General features: G+C 39.6%; 2 protein-coding genes across 2 annotated transcripts; one reads left to right on the top strand and one right to left on the bottom strand.

Moving 5' to 3' along the window:
- Nucleotides 1-6865: 6865 nt before the first annotated feature.
- Nucleotides 6866-7429, bottom strand: Mbd3l1 (methyl-CpG binding domain protein 3 like 1). The gene has a single exon (XM_041657781.1). The coding sequence runs from the start codon at nt 7427-7429 to the stop codon at nt 6866-6868; it is 564 nt and encodes a 187-aa protein (XP_041513715.1).
- A 2336-nt stretch (nt 7430-9765) lies between these two features.
- Nucleotides 9766-26405, top strand: Znf558 (zinc finger protein 558). The gene is made up of 6 exons (XM_041656776.1): nt 9766-9820; nt 17169-17257; nt 17820-17952; nt 24395-24481; nt 25104-25198; nt 25620-26405. Exons 1-6 carry the CDS (start codon nt 9766-9768, stop codon nt 26403-26405), a joined length of 1245 nt encoding a protein of 414 aa, XP_041512710.1.
- Nucleotides 26406-26725: the final 320 nt, after the last annotated feature.

The raw sequence follows: 26725 nt of genomic DNA, 5'->3' as shown, positions 1-26725 counted from the left end.
TTTGTTGTCGCCTGTGGCCTCATGGTATCCCATTCTTCAAGCACAGCAGAATTTATCAAACTGTTGTATTAGTTACTTTTTGGCTGCTAAAACAAAATATCTGACAACAGCAACATAAAGAAAAAATTGCCAGGTTCTGTTGATTCCCTATGGACGATCTTACCCTTTGGCAGGAGTGGGTGGGGAATGGGATGAGATGGGGGCAAGAGAGAGTGGGGGGATGGGAAGGAGGGGGAACTGTGGCTGGTTTGTAAAATGAATAAAAAAAGTAAAATAAATGAGGACTTAGTTTGGCTTACAGTTCCAGTGGAACACAGTCAGTTATGGTGGAGATATGGTGGTGGCCAGAGCAGGCACCAAGCTAGTTATATTACACAGGCAGTTAAGGAACAGAAAACAGGAAGCAGGGCCACACTATGACATCTCAAAGCTCATCACCCTATAAACCTCTTTTTCCAGCAAGGCTCCATTTCACAACTTTCCCACAACCACCCCAGTGTCAGCAGCTGGAGAGAACAAGTGATTAAATATGTGAGACTCTAAGGAAGAAGATCTACTTTCAAACCATACCAGTATAGAAATTGTCATGATGTGAAATGAACACACCCCTTCAATGTGGTGTGCACACTCCTAGTCACACACTGAATGCCTTCCCTTGACTCCAGTGACAGTCATCACACTGATGTGTGTTTCTCCAATTCCTCAACCCCATGAAGGTCTGGCCATCTCAAATTTCTCTTAAATTCTCTGCCCTGTGTGGAAAGTTTTAGTAAATAAATAAATTAATTTAAAAAAAAACTTAAATTCTCTGAACTCTTCTGCCATAGGATTTCCACCCAAACCCTCTTGGGTCATTTCCCTCTCCCCTTCTGGATCATCCCAAACGGGAAGTAGGTAAAGGAATGAGTGACTGGGTCAGAAATGACTCCAAAACCAGAGTTAGAACTTGGAATCTGACAGCATTATGGAAAACTAAAATGGAGGAGGACAATAGGAAAAGTCAAGCCATTTAAATTTTCTTTTATCTTCTTGTGCTCTGACCATAAGTAAGCAGTATAGACTAGCTTCACAACTGTCCTGCTTTGAATTTTCTGGAATACACTGTATGTTCTCTACATACTTCTTAGAAATTACATCTATATAATTTATGGATGTGTCTGTTTATCTGTGTGTGTCATGCCAGGTACCTGCAGAGGCCAGAAGAGTGTTGGATACCCCAGGAGGGGAGTCACAAAGTCCTGCGAGCCACCAGATGTGGATGATGGAGATTGAGTTTGGGTCTTCAGAAGAGTAGTATACACTCTTAACCTGGCCTCTACACATCTGGAAAATCATAAGTGATGACAGTCAATGGCTAAGAATCAAAATGACAAAACTGGAAACTTCCTTTGGTGTTAGTCTGGCACCCTCAGTCTACTTAAGCAGTCTTTCTTTGAGAATACACTCAAAAACACGATGGTTCAAATTCTTATTGATTACTGTTATACTTATTACAGTTATGCATTAATTAACAACTTCCCAAACAACCATAATTTAATCTTATCTGGACTTATATTTAATCTTATAAAACTTATATAGATGTGATTTTTATTGTGAAATTAACATCACAGTAGGTGATAAAATTTAGCACATGTTAAACACAACAGATGACAAACTCTGTATATGTTATTTTTGTTATATTCCTGCTGTGGTATAAGTGTCCCTTCCTTCCAAAATCTGTATGTTAGAAATGCAATCCCCGGTTGTTCTGTAGTTAGTTTCTCTAACTAAAACATTACCTTTAGTTTGAGGGAGCTTCCTAATCCTTAAGAAGTTGGTGGTGGAAAGATAGCCCACAGTTAAGAGCACATATTGCTCATCTGTTCTCTTCCCAGTACCCACATTGGGCGGCTCACAAACCACCTGTAATTCCAGACACCCTCTTCTAACCTTTGAAAGCACCTGCTTGCACATATATGTGCACACATATACAGACACACAAACACATAAATAAAAGTTAATCTTTATTTTAAAAAATGAAGTTGGTGACAGGGAAAGAAAGTTACAAGATTCACTGGGCCTATCTCCAAGGATAAAACACAGTAAACAATTGCTGGCCACAGGAGAATACCCATGTAACTGCCTTCAGATTCTGCAGGGATCCTCAAGGCTACAGCTGTCTTGAATAGTAGTCCCCCATCCTGGGGTAGACACTTCTGTGATCAGCTACGTTTACCTGTAAGCAACTCCAGTGGTTCACCAACTAGACTTAGGTGGTTTTGTTTCTTTGGTCTCTCAGGGATGAGTGTTTTTATTTTCAGGTTTTGCCCCCAAAACTCACAGAGCACCAAGGCAATAGTTTTGAAAGTTGAGAATAATAAGTGTTCTGATCATGTAGGATCTCTCTATCACCACAAATGGAATCAAATTGCTATTGACAAAGATCTTGTGGGCATTGGTTCTTCTGCCTCCTTTGATTCCAAAAAGGTACTTACCATTTTTCCTCCTTTGTTCTTCTACCTTCTACCAGAGAAGGATGACCCAAGAAGCTACACCTCAGAAGCCACTACTTTGATATTGGAATGCCCAACCACCAAAATTGTAAGAGAATAAATTATTAGTTGAGTGGTCTGTGGCTTTGTGTTATAGCAGCATCCCATGGACATAGACAAAGACACCGTCCTCAATGGTTTTATTTACACATAATAGCTAAAGGAATGGAGACTCAAAGACATGATCTAGCTAGAGCAGGAAGAAAAAGAATTACTTAAACTCAAGGTACTGATCTAGACAAACTATCAGAAGAAATAGAGGCAGGTGTAGCAGCACACACATGTAATCCCAGCAGGTAAAAGCTCTTACTCTTAAACTTGAAATCCTGAGTTGATTCCTGGGATTTTCATAGTGGAATGAGTTAACCAATTACCCCAAGCAATTCTCTGACTGTTTCATGGGTACCTGGCACCACATGCATGTGCATATACACACTCACACACACACACACACACAAAATGTAATAAAAGTTATCTCGAAAACAGACATAAAACTTAAAATGTTACTTAAATGAATACTGAAACATTGTATAAATCCAATATATTGTGGCTGGGCAGCTTTAGCTTATACCTGTTTATTATAACTATATATAGTCTATATCTATTATCTATATACATGCATACATACATATAATACATACATACAGGGGGAGAGAAAGGAGGTTAGTTAAAATGGCTCACAGGCTGAGATCCAGTTAGTATACAATGGCTGTCTATTAATGGAAGGCCCAAGAATTCAGTACTTGTTCAGTCTACAAGGCTGGACATCTCAGCTGGTCTTCAGTATATGTCAGAATCCTGAAGAAATGAGCTCTAATGCCAGCGAAGGAATGGAATTGATAGTGAAAGCAAGGACAAGCAAAGAGAGAAGCAAACTTCCTTCTTCCAAGTCTTTTCAAGGGCTGCCAGCAGAAAGTGTGGCCCACATTAAAGGTTGATTTTCTGACTTCAGAAAATCTGGATTAAAGGTGTATCTTCCCAGAGATCCAGAATAAAAGTGGGTTTTCCCTCCAAATGACTTAAGAAAAAAATCCCTCAGAGATGAGCCCAGCCTTTTGTGTTTTAGCTAATTCCATATGTGATCAAATTAACAGCCAAGAATAAGCCATCACAATCTGTAAGGACAAGGCACTACAGAATTCTGTGGTGCCCCCTGTAGATCTATAGTCGATGCTTGTAACTCTGACCCCACATACACATATCCACCTCCTCAGTTGCTGGGCATATAAAAGCTATGTCAGCAGGTCTGGCAAATGCTCTTGTGCACTCTAAAGATTTGTCACTTGTATTAGTTTAATACAAGTGCATTAGTTTACAAACGTATTAGTAATACAAGTAATACACTTGTATTAGTTTAATACACGGATTATCCATTAGCAGGCAAGAAGTATAGGTGGGACGACCAGACTAAGAAAATTCTGGGAAGAGGAAAGGAAGAGATGCAGTCTTCAGTCAGACACAGAGGAAACAAGATGAGAATATCTCATTGATTAAAAGTACTAAGCCATGCAACTAAACATAGACAATAATTATGGATTAATTTAAGTTGTAAGAGTCAGTTAATAAACCTGAGCTAATAGGCCAAACAATTTACAATTAACATAAGCTTCTGTGTGTTTCTTTGGGACTGAATGGCTGCAGGACTGGGTGGGACAGAAACTTCTGTCCACACATACAAAATAACTTCTGTTGACCTTAAGCAAAATAAGATTGACATAAAAAGAAATATGCAAACTGGCGGAATAGTCTAGTAGGTAAATGAAGCCCAATTAATAAAGACTCAGAAAGAAAAATTGTGGTTCAACCTGAAGACCCAAAAAGCAAAACAGTCAGCCACTGGCTCTTTCCTTGACCTCAGTCTAAAATGGTCATCCTGCCTCCAGAAATCTCAGAATGGGACTGTGTCTGCAAGCTGTCCATCCTGTGTTATAATCCTCTCTAGGTCTGGGATTAAAGGCATACACCACTGGGATTAAAGGCATGCATCACCAGTTTCTATGGCAACTAGTGTGGTTACTGGGATTAAAGGTGTGTGCTACCCCTACCTGGTTGTAAGGTTGACAAGTGTTTTCCTAATCCCCAGGCAAGCTTTATTTATTAAAATACAATTGAAATGCCACTACAGGTAAATGCTTTCTGGGAAGACATGGAGTTTAAACTCCACAAGCTAGACACAGTGGCATGTATCTAAAATCCCAGCACTCCTGGGATAAGACAGGGACAAGAGACTCCGTGGAAGCTCATGGGCTTGAAATCCTGCCTCAAATAAGGTGAGAGGTGAGGATCAATGCGTGAATTTGTCCTCTGACTTGTTCTGTGGCATACAACTAACACACACACACACACACACACACACACACACACAGTGGGAGGTGATTGACTTCATGGTTTAGCTATATGTAGTCTTTGGAAAGACAGATATAGGAAAACAGGTAATAGAATGATTGTGACTGTGGGCAGGAGTGAACATGGACAGATGCAGATTAGTGAGCACAAAACTGAAGTTATGTAGAAAAACTATGTCCAGAGCTCTAAAGTGCAGTATAGGATTCCAGTCAGTAACACCATGCTATATAATTGAAATTGACTAAGCCAGATGCTGGGTGTCAGTACTACCCATAAGATCGTTAACTTTGAGAAATAGCGTGAGGTAATCATCTGCATTGTCAACTTGACTGGCTCCAGAGTTACCTAGAAGACACAGTTCTGGACATATCTGTGAGACTATTTTCAGAATTTAATTGGGGAAAGGAGATCCATCCTAAACATGAGTGGTACCATCTAATGGCCTGACATCTCAGACTGAATAAGAAGAAAATAAATAGGAGGAAATTAATAGAAACCCAACATTGTCTATCTGTTTCCGGACTGTAAATACAATGTGAGAAGCTGTCTCATATTCCTGCTGCCAAGGCTTCTGACTTCATAGTTAGCCCCCTCAAACTATGAAGCAAACTAACCTCTTTTCTCAAGTTGACTTAACATGTATTTCATTAGTAATTAGAAAAGCAATACAAGATAGCTGTTAATTTGTAAAAGTCATCTTACTATATAGGCACATCAAAACACTGTATCATATACCTTTACACAGATAAGTGTAGTCCTCCCTGCATCAAGGAACTTTTCTTTTACAGCAGACACACACCATTACAGAAAACCACAACCAATCAAAATGCAGAGTTGTGACTTCAGTCCCAATGGATACACATATAACGTAACCCCTGAACCTAAGGTTTAGGGATCATTGCTAAGAAGGGACAAAAAGACTGTAAAGGCAAAAAAGAGGGATTACTGTGAGACTGTGCATTCTGAGAATGTCAGAAGGCAAAAATATTTTTTAAACACTACTAATGAAATGCAAGACTATTAGGTATCTAGTAAATGATGGCTTAGAAGTTAAGAGTACTTTATGTTCTTCCAGAGGACCTGGGTTTGTTTCCCAGAACCTGTATGGCAGAGCCCAACTGTCTATAACTCAAGTTCCAGGGGAACCAATATCCTTTTTTGGCCTCCATGGACACCAGCCCTGCATACTGTTCACAGACATACATGTAGGTAAAACACTCATGCACATAAACTTTTTTTTTAAAAATGGTGAGTAAATATAGGAGTATAAAGAACTTAGAAAAATGTTTTCTCATCTCAATTCTCATCTCAAAAATAATTACTGGGGATAGAGATTTGGTTCAATATTTAAGATCATTTAAAACTCTCACAGTGGGCCCAAGTTTGGTTCCAAACACCAGTGCATGATGGCTTACAAATGCCTATAGCTACGATTCCAGGGAATACAAAACCTTCTAGTCACTTCATGTGCACATAGTAATACATAGACACACATAATTAAAAATAATTTGCTATGTATATGCTTTCATCTATGTCTATGTATTGTGTGTATACCTAGTGTCTGTGGAGATCAAAAGAGAGCAATGGATCCCCTTGGAACTGAAATTATAGATAGTTGTAATCTCCTATGTAGATGTGGGGGAGTTATATCTGGCCAGTGAACTTCATCACAGAGCCATCTCTCCAGCCCCCAAAATGATTTTAAAAAATAATAATTACTGGCTGGGTGATGTAGGTCTATGGTAGAGTATTCACCTCGTATGAGTAGAAAGTTGGGTTTTACCTTCAATACAGAGAAAGAGGTGGGTAGATTAAGAGAAAAATAATAATTATCATTTATATATTTTTCATTGAACAAAGAATTTTATTGAAGTGTTGTTAAGTTTAAAGTTTCAACTCTCAAAACAACAAAAGACACTGCAAAGAAGTATTAAAACAATTCTGCATTCCATCTGCAGTATCTTCTCCCCAGCTTCCCCTCCCTGTATTTATAAGGTTGTCTTCTTTGACCCCCTCACTTTCTCTGCCTCGTTTGCTAGCCTGTGTGCAATCATGGCAACTGCCAGTCTTTCTCTTGCTCGTTTCACTTTCTTTTCCTGTTTGCTAATATCTTCTTCAGTGACGAGAAATTGATTGTAAAGGCTCTGTGGGATACCTGCTTCTGGAATCATGTCTGCCAAATGTGAAGATGACTCATGGGTGGACCTACAGTCAACACTGTTGGCTTGAGTCTCTGAAACAGACGCATCTGTGCCTCCAGGTCTAAGATCTTGCAAAGCTTTGGCAAGATCTGAGGTGCTCAAAAGTTCTCCTGCACTGCTGTAGGCCTGGAGTCCTTGTAGTCTCTTCTGCCAGCAGGCTTGTTGGGGCTTGACCAAGGTCTCCTCCCACTGATGATATCTTACCTCATTGCCCACATGGGATGTGACTCTAGTGACTGGCCTCTTGAATGTGTAATTGGACATCCTCAAGGGGATTGAGGCGTGTAAACAAGGCTTTGGCTTTGATAGGTTTTCCCAGTCACACTGCTTCCTCTGTGAAGTCTTGCCCATCTGACTCCTTTCTTAACCCTATAAGCATAAGTCATAAAATTGGATACATTTAATGAAGGCTGTCTCCTTGTATTATCCATGTGACACTTACCAATTATAAATGTTGCTTTTAACTTCCACCTTCCCTCTCTCCCTCTGGTAATAAGTTTGGAACATCATTGAACAGAGCTAAGTTGAGCACAAAAAGCTCAAAATCTAAATTCTCCAAACACTTGGCAAAACTCCCTCCTTGCTTGAGTGTACTTTTCTTCTTTCTGAATGCACAGCCAACTGCTTAAGACCTCACATTCCCTCTCATGATACACAGCCCCCAGTCTTCCTCTAAGTCTCAATTCTGCCATTCTTCTGTGTTGTTTGATGATGGATTTGTTATGAACCACTTGATTTTCATAGCCTCTTTAACATTTACATAAACAGTGAAATTAGATCCTAAGAGCCCAAGGTCGTGAAAGAATGCTATAGAAGAGCATTTCCTGGGCACAACAGGGTCACTGCAATCAAAAACTCACAGACACTCTAATTACTTGGCACAAAACATGTACAAGGTCAGGCCAGCCAACATTCCAACACAGCTATAGTAGAAGCTCAGGGCACTGATGGCTGCCGAGGGAAGAACAATGAGTTTTCTTCAGGTATGTGGCCTCTGATGGGTTGCTCCAGTGGATGGCCCTATATCCATGCACATACTGGAAGAACTAATAGCTTTCAGTCAGTTGAAAAAGGACATGGAGTTGGAAGGGAGAAGTGATAAGGATATTTGGGTGAAGCTGGGGGTAAAATGGAGCATGATATGATTGATACATTTCATGCATGTATGAAACTTTCAAAGAATAAATATGTATTTTTAAAAATTAAGAGCAAAACTACCAATAATATCACTACAAAACCTGAGACATTAATCAACCCAAAAGTCATGTTCAAAATAAGTAATTTAGAAAACCTATTCACAGCAGAGCAGAAAAAAAAGAAAGAAGTACAGATGGATGGAAGGAAAAAAGGAAGGAAAGAAAGAAAGAAATGTATTCACTCATTAGCAGATTTTAATTTCTAGTGGGCTTTGCTAGATTTTATGTAACAGATAGTACATGGAACATAAATATTTCTCAAAAACAAAATTGACTCTGGAATACTTAGCTCCCGTATTTATTTACTAATTTTTATTCACGTACATTAACTACACAAAGGGGTATCACTGGAGCATTTTCATATTCACAAAGAATGTGCTTTGATCATCGCCACCACTGCTATTGTTCTTTAGTATTTAGCAGCCTTTTCTCCCTCCTCTTCCCACTTCCTTTCTACACCTCTCATGTTTCCCCTTTCGTGTTATATTCTTCTTATTTAAAACACACCTCCCATGTTGAGGTGACTCTGAAGGTAAGGGGCCTTGTTGGTGAACCCGATAACCTGAGCACCGGCTCTCATGAGCTGTCCTTTGACCCCCCCACATGCTTGGTATGGCAAATATATGCACACACTCCCCATACTGAAAAGAACACAAATATCAAAACTGCTCTAAATAGTTTCCACATGAGAGGAAACATGGTATTTGTCTTTTCTTTTGGATGTGTATGTGTAAAATGTGTGTGCTTACATCTTTGCATGTGGGTGCACAAGGTCATGTGTGCCTGTGGGGGCTGGAAGTTGATTTATTTATTTATTAAGGCAGATTCTCTCTTTGAACCAATGGAAGACCAATTCTGGGTAGTCTATCTAGCCAGCTTGACACTGAGATTCATTATTTCTGCCTCTTCAGTGATGGAATTACAGGTAGCCACCACATTTGCCTGTTTGGTATTTTTGTTTGGTTTGGTTTGGTTTGGGTTTTTTCAATGTATTTTATCTTTGAAATTATATTACATCATTTCTCCCTTCCCTTTCCTCCCACTAGGCCCGCATATACCTCTCCTCTCTTTTAATGAAAAAAAAAAACATTTTTCATTAAAATATACATATATTCCTAAATGTTGGCTCAATCTTTTTTGGTTTTTTTTTTGCAATAAAAATACATTTATTCAATTGCCTGCCTTCCCTCCCCATTCCAGTCCTTTTCAAACTATAATTTGACTCTAAGTTATTTTCTATTGATTAGTGATGTTGGCTCGAATTTTATGTGGGTTCTGGGGATTCAAACTCCAATTCTCATAATTGCACAGCAAAGCCATCTACCCAGCCTGGTATTTATCTTCCCAAGCCTGGTTTATTTCACTGAAAATAATGGGTGGTCTCTAGTTCTATCCACTGTCCTGTAATTGGCACACTTTCATTCTATTTTATGACTGAGTAACAGTCCGTTGTGTAGGGGCTGACTATAGAGCTCAGTTGGCATGCCTAGCATGCACAAGAACATAGGTTTGATCTCCATAAAACGAAGTGTGGTGATGCAGATTGGTAATGATAGCACCTGGGATATGGAAGAAGGAAAATGAAAAACTTTAAGGGCTTCCTCAGTTACACAGTTTGACACCAGCCTGGGCTATATGAGACCCTGTCTCAAAAATAAAAAATTCAGTTGTCTAAATATGCCACATTTTCTTTATCCATTCATATGATTATGAGCATCTGGACAGATTCTACAATTTGACTTCTTTGGAAATTGTTCTTTTAGATTAACATACAAGGTACAAACATTTACAGGAGAGTATGCTCCTGTAGTACATATATACACCGTGTTAGGATTAAATCAAGCATTTAACCATCTCAGCATTTACCATTTCTATGTTGGGAAGCTTCAGATTTCTCTTTCCTAAGTTCTTCAAAATATTTATGAAATATTGTGAATTATAGTCACAATATTAATATAGAATATAAAAGAATTCTGCTATAGAATATAAGAACTGATTCTTCTAGTGTAACTTTTGTACCCATTATCCAAGCTCCTTCTTCCTGATCCCATGTCAATACTCAATTTTACAGTCTGTGATCTCAATAATTCCATTGGTATTACTGAAAAATTCTTTTCATTTTATCTTACATACCTTGTAAAACTTCAACTTAGGAAGAATATTATCATTACCATGCCATAGCTATTGCTGGTCTTATGATACCTGATGAAAAAACACACAACATACTATTTTGGTGCAACAATAAATATAAAAATTTGACATTAACATGGCAAAAGGTGTTAGTCTATCAAGTCACTGAATTTACCTTAAACCTGTTTGATACGTTATGAATTTTTACTTTTTGTCATTTCCACTTGTAATTTCTCTTTCTGCTGCTGTGATAAAATACTCTGGTAAAAACAATGGATAGGAAAGAGTTCCTATTATAGCCCATCACTGCCAGGAAGTCAAGGCAGATGTTTACATCCACAGTCAAGAGCAGAGGAATCAAGCCCTCACCCTCCTACATACTCAAGTTCCCTTACAATTTCCCCAGTACTGCATGGGGAAACTGACTAAGGTGAAGCTGTAGGGGTCTAGTTGACAAACTTACACATATCTTAGGCTGTGTGTACACTTCTTCCAATCATACTAATATTTCCTTTATTTTCCAGTCTGAAATTTTCCCCATCTTCCTGTTTTGTAACCTCATGCCCTCAATATACCAAGAAGTACCTCAATCTTCAATGTCTTTTTCTAGAGAATTCGTCCTTTGGAATTTAATCATGTTTACATTTCTCTGAACTACACAGAAATCCTTTGTCTAATCTTTTCTGTCCTTTCCTTTTACCACAAACTTCTCAAGAAGGGACATCTATATTATGTTTTTTTTTTTCCCAGAACATCTTACCTCCAACCAGCTCCTTAGACTGCTCGGAACTTTCATGTGCTGTCATCATTCTATGACCCTTTCCCTTGAAAAAGTCACAATGACCCCTTGTTATTAGATCCAAAAGGAAATTTTTCACATACTCTTTAAGTGGAAAGCATTTTTGAGACATATTTGTTACAAGGAGTTGCTTGTTCATCCTGGCTGCCTGGCTAGCTTAGCCCCAAAATAACCACACAGAAACTGTATTAATTAAATCACTGCTTGGCCCATTAGCTCTAGTTTCTTATTGGCTAATTCTTACATTTTAATATAACACATTTCTATTAATCTGTGTATTGCCACATGGCATTGGCTTACCAGGTAAAATTTCCAGCATCTGTCCCCAGCAGATCTCTCTGACTCTGCCCTTCTTTCTCCCTGCATTCATTTCTGTCTTCCCTGCCTACATAAGTTCTGCCCTATCAACCAGCCCAAAGTAGTTTCTTTATTAACCAATGAAAGCAACACAAAGACAGAGGATCTCCTACACCATTTCCCCTTTTCTGTTTAAACAAAAAGGAAGGCTTTGACTTTAACATAGTAAAATTACAAATAACAAAAGTTATCAAGCAAGAATTACAGTTACAATATTTATATATACTTTATCTTTTATCACAACAAAGGAAAACTATAACTATAAATTCTTCAACTCCATCATAGACTCCAGAAAAATATAATATTACCTAAGTAAACAGGAAGTGCATTGCAAGCAACTTCCAAAAATCTAGAAATGACAGAGACATCTTGCTACCTGGACAGTCACCTAAAGTTTTTCTGTACCATTGGGGCATCCATCTTCAGCTTATAGGCCCATAGTGTCCAGAAGATTTTTCCATGAAGCAGGAAATTTCAAAGACAGGACTGCCTATACTGGCAGTTTGCCAGTTACTTTCTTCTGTATCCTGCAGAATGTCTCACAGACTCTTTCATGAAGCAGGAACCCCGAAGGATCATCTCACCTTTAGCCAAGTTCAGCAGTCATTTCTCTTTGGGTTCTGCATGTCCAGTTTTTACAGCATACCATGAAGCAGTCCATGAAGCAGGCAAGAGCAGTTTCTTGCCCAATGGCTAACCAGCTCTGTAAGGAGTCTCTTCAATGCCCACCATCCTCTTGAAGTAGCTTGGTCTTACCAGGAGAAGATGTGTCTCATTGTCATGAAAAGTCCTAAGTTATTAAAACATTTAAATGCCATATTCTGAAGGTCTCTGAAAGATTTGAAGAATATCTATCTAACTGAAATATATCTCTATACATCTAGTAAATCTAAAAAGCATGACTATAAGCTTGACTATTATAAATGACAATTAACCTGTATTTCTTGATTAATTATACATTACAATTTTAATCAAAAGCAGAAATATACTTTAAAAAATTAACCTTAAATTTGTATCAATAAACCAAGATCTATACCAAAGCAAATTATTTATCTTTATAGCACATAAATAACTATGAACAATATTTGGAAATATAGACATAGTTTTGTCCAAACTGCTTCCTGCTGTTTGGGGGTCCTGTTATTTCATGGTGTATCTTGTATGCTAGGATCATCTCAGTCAGCAGTTGGGCAAAGTAATTTTTTGAGGGTGTTTACAACAATCTATCAGGAGGCCTTGGTCCATGAAACCATATTTGCCTGGAAGGAATCCACAGGTTCTCATCTTCTGTGAAAACAAAAGAAGAACCTCTTTTCCCAAGCAACATGTTTGTAGACCCAAATTCTGAAGTCAAGATACCTTTATAATATACATGCTGGTTTAGCTTAGCAGCCCATACAATAAAATGTTTCACTGTACTTAGCTCCTTCACAGTCAAAAAATTCAAAGAAAACACAATAATATACATAATCCAGACTCTCTGTGAATTTCCATTTTTATGTGGCTTATTTTCTTTACTCCTTTTAATCTATGACTATTTATACTGTCTCTTTAAAGACTTTAAACACCCCCTTTTTAAAGCATTAACTTTATTTTATGACTCTCTATACTCTTTTTCTTCTCTCTACCAAGCCTACGTACATTTATTCAACACTGTGACCCATTTATAGGTCTTTTAATGTCTGAATCTGTTCTATTGTGAATCTGTACTTCTTTTCTGATCAGAAGCATTTCTTAAAATGCTATACAGCTTGGTTTCAGTGACCCTGGGTGCTGGATCCACCTCTCTCAGGATTTAAACATGGTGGAGGTAGTTCACTTCAGCTCTAGGACCACCAGGTGGGAGCCATCCTTACCACCTAAGCTCTGGGTAGCACCATGCAGCACATAAACCCTTATTTCTGAGTAAAAGCTAAGTCTGCCATGCAGCACACTTCATGGCCTGGAAATATCTCTGTGTATGGCAGTAGGAATCTGCCATGCTCTCCTGCTTATGCACACCAAGTAGATCTGATCCCATCACCTGCCCCGGCAGGGAGCACTGAGCCCAGGCATGGTCTCAGCAACTTTCCTCCCAACCTTGAGTGGGCACACAAATACCCAGGTCCACATAGCTGGAGTTTGTACTGGTGACATGGCCCAAGGAGCTGCATTTTAAAACAGCATGGCTTTTTTCTGCTGCTGCTGAGTCAAGAAAACCTCTCTTAAAGGAGCTGCAGCATGCAGCCAGCAAACAGCAAGCTGTGTTAAACTCTCTATTTTTTTTCATTTATAATTCCTTTTTAGCCCTCTCAGGTTTTACATGGATTTAGTTGGCCATGTGGGCACCAATTGTTGCAAGGAGCCACTTGTTCGTTTTGGCTGCCTGGCTAGCTTAGCCCCAAAATAACCACATAGAAACTGTATTAATTAAATCACTGCTTGGCCCATTAGCTCTAGTTTCTTATTGGCTATTTCTTATATCTTAATTTAAACCATTTCTATTAATCTGTGTATTGCCACATGGCAGTGGCTTAGTGGATAAAATTCTCAGTGTCTGTTTCCAGCAGATCCATGGCATCTCTCTGACTCCGCCCTTCTTTCTCCCAGCATTCAGTTCTGTCTTCCTTGCCTACCTAAATTTTACCCTTTCAACTGGCCCAAAGCAGTTTCTTCATTAACCAATGAAAGCAACACAAAGACAGAAGGACCTCCTACACCACATGTTCTGGCTCCACATAATCCTTGTTAGTCTTCAACTTGCTGTATAGAGGCTGTATAGAATCCTCCCTCCTATCTCAGCCTTAACCTCTCAAATGAATTATCATACCTAGCATAGTTAGAATTAATATGAATATAGAGAATGTACATCTGATACAATTTACCCCATACATTGACATGTGCTATTAACAAAAATATGAACTTAATTTCTAGAATATATATTTTTTAAAAAATGTAAATAATTATAGAAACAATAATGGCTATATATAAAAACTTGATTGGCTTTTATATTTTCAAGATAAACAAATGATGTCTTTGAGATTAGTTTATTTACCCTGATTTCAACATATTACAATGCACACACATTCTAAGACATCACAGGGTTGCATGGCACCTGCTATGGCTTGAATCTGAACTGTCCCCCACAGGCTTATATTTTGAATTCTCAGTTCCCAGTTTATAACAGTATTTTGAAGGCATAGAGACTTTAGCAGGAGGGTCCTTACTAGCAGAAGAAAATCACGAGGAGCAGACAATATGAATATTATAACTATCTCTGGTTCCAGATCAGCTGTCTCTGCTTCCTAGTCTGCCCACATGCATAAAATTGCTGTCTCCCAATCCCAAAGCCAGAGTCCTATCAGGATAGATGGTAATGTTCTGAACCTGTGTTGTAGTAAGGTGCTTTAAACTCTTTGGCTCTTTTCGGGGGGAGGGGAATGCCACCCAGCTCCCAACTGAGTCACATGGAAGCTTATTCTTAGGTGAAAATGCTCAGCCTTAGCTTGACTTGTTGCTTGCCAGCTTTTACTTAAAAGTTATCTTGTCTACCTTTTGCCTATGGATTTTTCCCATTTTCTTACTTCTGTAAATCGTACTCTTGCCCTGTGGATTGCTGTGTAGCTGGATGGCTGGCCCCTGATGTCCTCCTTCTTCTCTGGCTACTCCTCCCTTTGTTCCAAGATTTTCTCTACATGTTCTCTCTGCCTGACAGCCCAGCCTATCTTTTTCCTGCCTCGCTATTGACTGTTCAGATCTTTATTAGACCATCAGGTGTTCTAGACAGGCACAGCACAGCTTTACAGACTTAAAACAAGTGTGACATAAACAAAAATAATACCTTAATATAATATTCCCCAACAAACTGTAGCTAAATAAACTTTCCCTGCCTTAAATCATCTCTATATTTTAATCTGAGTGATGCAAAATTAATACATTATTCTATAAATATGCAAAATTTGTTGTTATATTAGCTAAAACAAATTCTACATAAAATAGTATTAATTTTGGACCATAGTATATAATAACTTTTATGTCTACATAATGCTTCAGGTTATTGATCAATTTTATCATTCTAATTGTATTTATTTATTTATTTATTTATTTATTCATTAAAGATTTCTGTCTCTTCCCCACCACCGCCTCCCATTTCCCTCCCCCTCCCCCAATCAAGTCCCCCTCCCTCGTCAGCCCAAAGAGCAATTAGGGTTCCCTGCCCTGTGGGAAGTCCAAGGACCACCCACCTCCATCCAGGTCTAGTAAGGTGAGCATCCAAACTGCCTAGGCTTGTCTTTTTATATTTTTGAGAAATAATTAAATATATTTGTGAAATACAATGTGATGGCTTGATGTATTTTCTGACATGAAATTCTAGTCCTTGTTTTAATTCCTACAGTTTATATAGTTCCCCAGTTTTGACGGTAATTCTCCCTCTGGTAACAAAATGGATACAGAGTACAGAAACAAGGGCAAAAACTGGGGTTTTCTACAAGAACGGAAATAATTGGGCAATATAACTGGGGGCCGGTGAGAGACAGAACACAGATGAGAGAAACAAACGAGAAGGGAGGAAAGAGGAGCAAAGAGAGAGCAGACAGTCACTGAGAAATAAATAACAGAAAGAAGAAATGAAGACAAAAATTGTCAATGGAATGGGAGGAAAGAAGATGGAGACTGAGGAAGAGGAGATGGAGGCGGAAGAGGAACAAGGAGAGTAGGAAGAGGAGGTGGAGGAAGAGGAACAAGGAGAGTAGGAAGAGGAGGTGGAGGAAGAGGAACAAGGAGAGTAGGAAGAGGAGGTGGAGGAAGAGGAACAAGGAGAGTAGGAAGAGGAGGTGGAGGAAGAGGAACAAGGAGAGTAGGAAGAGGAGGTGGAGGAAGAGGAACAAGGAGAGTAGGAAGAGGAGGTGGAGGAAGAGAAAGGACATTCATAAACAGAGAAAGAAAACAATGCAATCTCAGAGTAGCTACAGATTATATTTTTGCATTAAAAATATCATAAGACCTACAAAACATAAAATATACTGTCTGACCCATCCTTCAGTGTCTAGCCCAGCGGTATTACTCTCTTCATGTAGTTGTGTAACCATCACCACCATTCATCTCAAGAACTGTCATTTCAGAAACAGGAAACTCTTTTCCTACTGCACACTAACTCTTTATCCCTCTTCCCAGGCTAGGGCATCCACCCTCCTACTTCTACTTCTATAAATTTGGCTGTATTAGTGAGGGCTGTAGGTAGAAACAGATAGCATTTATCCTTTACCACTGGAATACCTTCCTCAACAAAATGTTTCGTTCATGTTGTACTGTATGTCAGAATTCCCTTGCTGTTTACGGCTGATTCCTATTCCAGCTACACATAATTTTACACTGTACAGTGTGAAACTGCTGGCAACTCATGGCCCACGTTGGTCCCTGCAAGGGCCTCCACTGAAAGCTGCTGATCACTTGCAGAGTATCTCCTAGCACACAGATGATTGCAGTACACATGGAAGGAAGAACAGAACTCCATCTGTGCCTGGAAACTGAAGTCAACATCCTGCCTCCAGTCAGCCCTGCTGCCCACACTCAGCATTCTGGTTCTTGCCTTCATCCCTGGGAATAGAATTTATTTCTTCTCCCCCAGTTCAGTCTTCTCTGTACCCACTGTCTCCTGAGAAAGGACACACAGGGAAAGAAGGGCTGGCCAGTGAATTCTTGACAAACTTGAAACAGGTGAGTCAGATCTTCATTTTTGACAAGTCATTCCTTTCATAAAACTTTATTACTATAAAGACTCATACACTCTAACCGGCATCCCCAAGCCTCTGGTAAGAGCTAGGAGATGTCCGGGAAAATGTCTCTGATATCAACATTCGCTGCATTCTTGAAGCTCCTTCCAGCATCTCTAAGGATCCCACATGCTTCCTAAGAGTTTGTGGGGAGGTCAGCTAAAAGTTTGACTGTCTTTCTTTCAGGCAATTTATCACAGCATGCGGTAATTATTCATTTATGTAACATTTGTTTCTCTTTTTTGTGGATTGTCCCAGGCCTGTGCTCAGCACTAGGAAATGAGATTTTAGGAGCTTGAGTCTGAGTAGAAAGAGAAAGGAACTTTGGGAGGTGGGCAGTAGACAGGAGAAGAGTCAGTGCACTAAGCTCAGAAACCAAGGCAGATGGAATTCGGCTTGCCTACACATCTGTGCTCTGGGTTCATCTGTGGGGCTGCCCCCTTGGGCTATCTTCTCCTTGTCTTTAATGGGATGCTTGGCTAAGCTGTGATGTGTGAATGATTTAGGAGTTGGTGTCATTCGAAGATGTGACTGTGCAGTTCACAGAGGAGAAATGGGCTTTGCTGGACCCTTTACAAAGAACTCTGTACCGGAAGGTAATGCTGGAAAACTGGAAGAACCTGGCCTCACTTGGTAAGCCCCCGTCAGCCTTGTGCGGCATTGATTTAATAACTCGGGCGAGTTTTCAGTCCAGGTTGTTTATTGGTATGAAATAGTGTTTGAATCATTTTGAAATACACAATTAAGTGGCTTTTAGTTTATTTATCATGTTGTACAGCAGTGTAATTTCAGAACATTTCATTACTTCTGCTGGGTTTTGGGTTAGCCTCCCAAGGTTTACGTGCTAGAAATTTAGTCCTCTGTGAAAGGCAATGTTAAAGTAGTGGAAACTTCTGAGTGTGGGGCCCACTGGAAGGTATCAAGATCAAGAGACCACCCTCAGAATGGATGCATGTTGTTTCCTGGGAGTCAGCCAGGTCTTGGGGGTCAAGTTAATTTTCTTTTAAGAATGTATTGTTGTAGAGGGAGGTAACCCACTTGCTTAGATCTTCTTCATACAGCTGATTCCCTTTCTACTTCTCCACCATATTAACCTTTTTTTAAATAGCAAAAGAGCGCTTATTTTATTGTTTTTAATTATGTGTACATGTGTGGCTTGTGTATATGAGTGTCAGTGACCATGGGGGCCAGAGGTGTCACATCCTTCTGGAGCTAGATTTGTAGGCAGTTGCGAACTGCTAGGTATAAGTGCTGCAGTTTGATCCTGAATCCTCTGTAAGAGCAGTATACATTTCTGAGTCTCTCTAGCCCTTCCCTGGCATATTGGGACAAAGCCAGGGGCCTTCTCCAAATGCTAGTGCCATGCTGTTTGGACTTTCTGAATACCAAGATCTTGAGCCAAAATAGGCCTCTTTCCCTTGTAAAGTACTTAGTCACAATATTTTGTTACAGCATAAGAAAAGAGGCTAAGACAACTCTGTGGGGTGTGAGTGTGTGTGTGTTCTTTGAAAGTTTCATACGTGTGTTCAATGTATATTGATAACATCCATCACTGCCTCCTTCCACCTTCTCTAAATTCTCCCACTCCCTTTCAACTTTACGTCCTCTTTTTGTTTTTGTCTGTTTGTTTGTTTTGTTATTAATACCCCCCCCCCTTAGTAATTAGTGTTGCCTGGGTATGTGGCCATCCACTCCAGCATGAGCAAGCGAACTGCCAACGGATTATCCAGTAGACCTGGATAAGGCCTTGGGGACCTTCCACCAGCTATGCTGTAATTTTGACTGGCTTGATCTTGCATAGGTAACTACATCTGTTATGAGTTGATACATGCAATGGCCATGTCATATCCAGAAATCAGCATGTCATCATCACCCCCTCAATCTCATAGTTCCTACATTATTTCTGGCCCCTCATCTACTTAAGTTCAGTGAGCCTTGGATGGTGGGGAGTGGGTGTAGAAGACTGCTGTGGGACAATGGTCTTGTATTTTAATAAAATGCTGATTGGCCATTAGCCAGGCAGGAAGTATAGGCAAAGTGACCAGGCAGGAAGTAGAGGTGGGGTGGTGAGAACAGAAGATCTGGGAAGAGGAAACAGTCAGTCTGCAGTCCTCATCCAGACACAGAAGAAGCAAGGTGAGATGCCTTGCTGATAAAAGGTACCAAGCCACATGGCTAACACAGACAAGAATTATGGGCTAATATAGGATGTAAGACTTAAGAAGCCTGAGCTAATAGGCCAACCGGTTTATAATTAATGAAGACCTCTGTGCGTTTCTTTGGGACTGAAGGGCTAGGGGACTGAGCAGGACAGAAACCTCTGTCAACAAAATGGTACCAATGTGGACAACTATATCCTAAACACAAAGCAGAGTTAAGCACTACTTCTTGGTAGCAGCATTTTCTCATATGGGCTCTATTTGCTAGAGACAAGCACATCTCATTTAAGAGAGGTTTCCTGACTCAGCTTTAGCTGAAAAAAACCTTGCAGCTCTTTTAAGAGGCCCCACCACCATACACTTAAATGGTGTTGATGAATGGCCCATAGTATGCTTCTTGGTGGTGGCAGGGACCTTAAAACTCCATAGTTGTGGCAATAAACATGGTCTGGCCAGTACCTCCATCATGAACCTCAGATGGTGGGGAATGGGTAGAGATGACCCATCCCAAGCCTTGAATAGTGAGGAGTGGGTATAGATGACCCTTGTCACTTTAACCAGTTCTGTTTTTCTGTGTTAACTACTGCCCAAGGCAGAAAGAAGCTTCTCTGAACAGTCGAGAGAAGAACAGATCTATGGATATAAACATAAATATTTAGAGTGCAATTTGACATCATAACCATTTAGCAAGACACAAGTATGTTCCTTCCTAGGATCTGTGATTTCGCCAGTCATGGGCTTTTGACCCAGTTTATAGTACCAGGCATGAAATCTCTCCTGTGAAGAGTCCTAATATCCAGTCAGAAAGCAGTTAACTGCATAACCAAAATGCTAGTCACTGTTGCATAAATGGGCACTTTTTTGCCATCCAGTCAGTATTACAGCTTGCAGTGTCTAGCACTGGGTAAGACCATTGATGTCTCTTCTCCAACAGCAACCTGCATAGCACCTTCTGGCACAGTACAACCTATTCATCAGTAAAAGAGGTTTCTGATCATTTTAAGGGTGATTTTTTTGTGTACATTCAAAGTGAGTGGTGTCTTCAGCAGGAGGGTCTTATTGTCTAGTTGTAGTGGGCAAGTAAACAGTGGTCATAGCCTCTGAGGCCTCTGACCAATAACTTCTATGGAGGTGTTTCATGCCTGGCACTAAGATTTCCACCTATGCAGCATACTTCTGTTCAAACTCTAATATATATATGTGTGTACACACACACACACACACACACACACACACACACACATATATATATCAGCTTGCAAACTGTTCTATCACTGTGAAGAGACATTGTGACAAAGGCCACTTATAAAAGAAAACATTTAATTGGGAGTTTGCTTGCAGTTTCAGAGGGTTATTTCATGACCATCATGGAGGATACCACAGTGGCAGGTAAGCAGACAGGCATGGCCCTGGTAGTCACTGAGAGCTTATATCATCTGCAAGATGGAGGCAGAGAGTGAGAGATGGGGTCTGGCCCATCCCTTGGGAGAGAGCTCCTTCAGCAAGGCTGCACCTCTCAATCCTTCCCAAAGAACCCCCAACTGAGACCCAAGAGTTCATGCATATGAGCCTATAGAGTCACTCTCATTGAAACCACCACAGAGCTTGTTCCTAGATCCTAGTTTGCCTAATGCACCCGCACCCACCATTTCCTCTTCTCAATCATATGTCTCCACTTCCCGAGTGTATCTCCCATGTCCTTTCATGTCACCTGTGTCCAACTATTCCCTCTAATTGCAGTGTTTTTTCCTCCCCTCTTGGGTTGAAAGATAGTAGGTTTCCTTATAGCATTTGGGGAAGTGGTTGTTTTTTTGGTTTGGGGGTTTTTGTTGTGTTGTGTGTGTTTTGTTTTATTTTGAGACGGGGTTTCTCTATTTAGCCATGGCTGTCCTGAAACTCACTCTAGATTAGACTGCCCTTGACCTCAGATATTCACCTGCCTCAGCCTTCCAAGTGCTGGGACTAAAGACGTGAACCACCACCTCCCCGCTCCATATGGCTTTTTCATGTACCCTTCATTTAGTTAAGACTCCTGCTAACACCTCATTTCCCCATTCCCTACTCAGCTTGATCTTTTCTCTCCTCATATTCTGTTTTCTATTTTCATTTTACTTCTATTTTACTATTTCCCCTCCTCCCCTTTCCTGAAGACATTCACCCCCAGAGGCAAATATTCAGTTCCTAGCTTCAACATATGTCCTGGTTTAAAGATACAAAACAAGGGGCTGGAGAGATGGCTCAGTGGTTAAGAGCATTGACTCCTCTTCCAGAGGTCCTGAGTTCAATTCCTAGCAACATATGTGGTTTACAACCACCGGTAATAAGATCTGGTGCCAACTTCTGTCTGCAGGGATACAGACCATTGTATACATAATAAATAAATCTAAAAAAAATGATACAAAGCAAAAACCGTCAGGATAGAAACTGTGTATGAAAGAACATATGTAGAATTTGCTAAGGTAACTCTCAAACCTTAGCTACTGCTCCTGGTTATCATTAATCTGCTTTCAGATACTGTATTTTAAAAGTTTAGCTATGGTGTAACATATACCAGGATTTCATTCATTATAATGACTAGTATTATGTTTCTACCAAACTTTATTAATTGGTTGATAAACATTTGTATACTTTTTATTTTTTGGCTATTTTGAATAATATTGTTATGAATATTTGTACATTGGCTTAAACATTTGCTGTTATTTCTTGTGATATTTCTGGGGTTCTTTTGTTTTATTATGAACTGTCAAAGTCTTTTGTGGCATCTGCCCAATTATACAGTCACACTAATATGTCTACAACATTTTCTTTTGTTTATAGTCATGCCAATGGCAGTGAAGTGATACCAGTTACTTTGATTTGCATTTTCCTAATAAGTAATGATGTTGAGCATCTTTGCTTGTTCTTGTTAACTATTAAACTGTGAAAAATGTCCATTGAAGTCCATTTGGGTTGCTAGTATTTTTGTTAGAGCATGAGAACTTGGTAGGTATTTTGGATTCTAATGACCTTTCAAATTACAGTTTTTTACCAATTTCTCTATTATGCATCTTTGCATTTTCTCAGTCTTAGTTAGGGTTTTTATTGTTCTGATAAAACTGTGACCAAAAGCAATTTGGAGAGTAACAAGGTTTTCCACCTTATAGTTCGTAAGACTATTACTGACGGAAACCAGAAGAACTCAGGGCAGAAACCGAAGGCAGGAACAAGTAAAGAAGCCATGAAGTAGTGCTGTTTACTAAGCTCCTCATGGCTTACTCAGCCTTATAGCAGCCTGAACACCTCCCCAGTAGTGGCACCACCCTCAGGGAATTGGGCCCTCCCATATCAATCATCAGTCGAGAATATACACCGGAGACTTATCTGATAGGGGCATTTTCCCAGTTGAGATTACCGCTCCCAAAGTTTCTCTAACTTGTGTCCTGTTGACATAAAGCTTGCCAGTACACTTGACCCCTTGTCAGCTTAACACACAAGCACATCACAACTGTAACTTTTTACTTTCTTGTTAATCTTCAAGATCTCATTTTAATATTAATATCATATATAAAACCTTGCAACTTTTAAAAGTCCCACAGTCTTTATAAGTTCCCTTCCTAAGCCCAGTTGCTTTAAATATCTTTAAAATATATAGAAAGTCTCTTTCAAAGTTCAGAGTTTCTCGAAAATATTCAAAATATATCTAAAATATCCATAGTGTCTCTAAAACTCCAAAGTCACTTGAAAAATTTAATATCTCTCAAAACTGTGAACTCTGTAAAGTTAAAAGAGAATGACACACTTTCTTAACTCTCTCCAAACTGTGAACTCTGTAAAGTTAAAAGAGAATGACACACTTTCTTAACTCTCTCCAAACTGTGAACTCTGTAAAGTTAAAAGAGAATGACACACTTTCTCAACTCCATGTGGGCAAAATTATGGCACAGTTACAATCAAAGCAAAAGAAAACCAAAGTTCAGCAGTATGAAGTTAGGTGCTTGATTCCTCTGACCCACTCACAGCACTCTGGGCTTCTCCAAAGGGCTGGGATTATATCTTGAGCTCTGCCGTCTGCAGCACATAAAGCTTGTCCTAGCTCCACTCCACAACTTCTGATATCCTCAGTCACCATGCCATTTTACCGGGGTCTTAGCTGGGATCATCCTGGTGGGAGCATGTGGACCTTGGGGGATGGCTGGAGGGGAAGGGGAGAGGCAGGGAGGGGAGCAGAAAAAAAATGTAGAGCTCAATAAAAATTAATTTAAAAAAAGAGATAGGCAATAAGAAAAAAGAGAGAGAGAGACTCAGTACCCATTTCCCTTTTCTAAATGGAAGATGTATATTACCACTATCCCCCTAATGCTTTATGTCACAGAAGAGGTGGTGGGAAGCACCTAAAATGTGGAGGATAGAGGAGAATGCTGTGAAATATGGCTTCCTGGATGACGTGGCTGGCACACTTGGGAACTCACAGCAGCAGTGGTTCCTTGAACAAAACATGCATGAGATCAAGCCAGCCAAATTCCTTCATAGTTGGGATAGATGATATCTAGGTCCTACCCCTTACTGGGGAGCTAGTGGCAGATCATGGAAATTGAGAGACGTGAAGTTGAGAGAGGGACCTAGTGAGGAGGATATAAATGTGATCATGTCTTGTTGTATTCATGTATGCAGTTATCAATAATGAAAGTTTAAAAACTAGGTTTGGATTTTAGAGCATTTTGGATTTGCATTAGGTTACTCAATCTGTGCTGCAATTCTGGAGTCTGATTTATATCCATCTGTGAGTTTATCATGCCATTGTATATAGCATTACTGATGTTTCAAAACTTATTTTCAGTGTCCATATCTATCAGGTGTAATCACAGGCATTTTGTTACATATTTCTTAAAGTCCTAAAACCAAAAACCTAACATTACATGTATTTTCTCCACAAATGGGGCGGTGCCTTGATAAACCAAATCTGATATCCCAGTTGGAGCAAGAAGAGGTCATAAGAGAGGTCAGAGGAAGTGTTCCAGACATCTGTCCAGGTGAGCACAAGTGGCATGGGCTCTCTGGGAAGTGACTGTGACGTGGGAAGCAGGAGTGAATCGTGGTCTTTCCTCCGACGAAGGTAGGTATGAACATCGGCATGAACTACCCTGTCTTTACTCTTCTCTCAGCTCAGCCTTTGTCATCTCATACTTTGGCCTGGGAAGGAAAAACAAAGGTGCAGTTCTTTGTATTTTAAATTTTAAGTCACTGGCTGGAGAGATGGGCCAAGGTTAATTTTGAGAGGACCAGAGTTCAGTTACCAGCAACCATTCAGGAAGATTCACACCTGCCTATAATTCTAGCATCAGGGGACCCCAACCCCTCTGTTTACCACAGACATCAATATATACAAACCTAAACACAATTAAAAATAAAAATAATTTTAAAGTTAAGTCACAGTTTCCATTTTTGATAATTTGTTTTGTCCATTTTTTATCAGTCTCAATATATGTCTAGAATATATTTTCTTTAACTCCTAAAATTTCCAGAACCAAATCCCCCTTCTTTCCCATCTTTACCAAATATTCTGATCTCTCAGAGTCTTCCTTAAATTATGCATGCATGTCACCATCTTTCTTTTTTCTTCCGTTAACTTATTTTCTTTTTAACTTGTTTCAGATTTGGAGCCTGTGCTGAAAGTCAAATGGCTGGCTCCTGAGAAACACACTTTTGGAAAATTGCATGCGAATGGCCAGAGAACAGGAAAACTGGAGGTGATGATTCCTGGTTTTCCCATGTTAGAAAAGAGAAAACCAAGGGAGTCATTATGAACAGTATCATTTAAACTTGAGTCTGGGAAGATACTGTGAGATATGATATTTTGCTAGAGGAAAAGATTAAGCCAACTTCAAACATTTCTTCACTGAGGGTTCCTACAAGTTCCCATTTCATTAAGTGTGAATCGGGTGTTGGGTGTTTGAAACATAATGGTCCTAAATTTGTCAGAAAATGTTTTTGGATATAAGGATTTATAGCCAAATGGCTGTAACTTTGAACAAGCTCAAACTAAGCAGAAGTCATATATAAGTACTGAGAAAAGCCAAACCATTTTATAATGTTGTAGATTTTCTAAGAGAGGGATGATACATTATTAATATTATTAATTATAGATACAATTTATGTCCTAATTAACAGGAAAAAGATCATCATGGAATGAAAATAAATGAATGCAATCAATGTTTTAAAGTCTTCAGCACAAAATCTAACCTTACTCAGCACAAGAGAATTCATACTGGAGAAAAACCCTATGACTGTAGTCAGTGTGGAAAGTCCTTTCACAGTAAATCTTATCTTATCGTACACAGAAGAATCCATAATGGGGAGAAACCATTTGAATGCAATTACTGTGGGAAAGCATTTAGTGATCCCTCATCCCTCAGACTTCACATAAGAATTCACACTGGGGAAAAGCCCTATGAATGTAACCAGTGTTTTCATGTCTTCCGTACCAGTTGTAACCTCAAAAGCCACAAGAGAATCCACACAGGGGGCCAGAATCACCATGAATGTACTCAATGTGGAAAGGCCTTCAGTACAAGGTCCTCTCTCACTGGGCATAATAGCATCCATACTGGAGACAAACCCTTCAAGTGCCATGATTGTGGGAAAACCTTCAGGAAAAGCTCGTATCTGACCCAGCACTTGAGAACTCACACTGGAGAGAAGCCCTATGAGTGTAATGAGTGTGGGAAGTGCTTTATCAGTAACTTTTCTCTCACTGTACATAAGAGAATCCACACTGGAGAGAAGCCATATGAGTGCAGTCACTGTGGAAAAGCTTTTAATAACCTCTCAGCTGTGAAGAAGCACTTAATGACTCATACAGGGCAAAAGCCCTATGGGTGCAACCATTGTGGAAAATCTTTCACCAGTAACTCCTACCTCTCTGTGCACAAAAGAGTGCATAACAGGTGGGTATGAATGGTGGTGAGAAATTACTGAGAGAAAACTTTGTTGGTCCTAATATAACTTGAGAGAATTTATATCAGAAGTACAAATAATCTATTGCTGTGTAATATATGCTTACCTCAAGTTTTGTGGCTTTAAACAAATACCTCACACTTTATAGGTCAGAAATATAAGGGAACCTTAGTCGTGTAGTTCTTCCGCAGGACTTCTCATGAGCTTACATTCAACAAATGAATCTTTTGTTGAAACAGTCATCTAAAGTTGTTATCGAAGGAGCGACTTGTAGGATACCTCATCACATGCCTGGGAATTTACTGCTGGTTATTGACAGG

This window comes from Microtus oregoni, unplaced genomic scaffold (genome assembly GCF_018167655.1).
Source record: "Microtus oregoni isolate MIOR12 unplaced genomic scaffold, Mior012 000008F_ref0000371, whole genome shotgun sequence".
Classification (NCBI taxonomy): domain Eukaryota; kingdom Metazoa; phylum Chordata; class Mammalia; order Rodentia; family Cricetidae; genus Microtus; species Microtus oregoni.
Note: the sequence above shows the minus strand (reverse complement) of the source record. Positions and strands in the feature narration are given on the sequence as shown.

Excerpts from the sequence above, each read along its gene's own strand:
- Znf558 (XM_041656776.1), top strand. The coding sequence starts at position 9,766 with ATGCACAAGAACATAGGTTTGATCTCCATAAAACGAAGTGTGGTGATG. Across the intron at positions 17,258-17,819 it reads TCTTGACAAACTTGAAACAG|GAGTTGGTGTCATTCGAAGA; the intron begins GTGAGTCAGATC and ends TGAATGATTTAG. Across the intron at positions 24,482-25,103 it reads TGTTCCAGACATCTGTCCAG|ATTTGGAGCCTGTGCTGAAA; the intron begins GTGAGCACAAGT and ends AACTTGTTTCAG.
- Mbd3l1 (XM_041657781.1), bottom strand. The coding sequence starts at position 7,429 with ATGGGCAAGACTTCACAGAGGAAGCAGTGTGACTGGGAAAACCTATCA.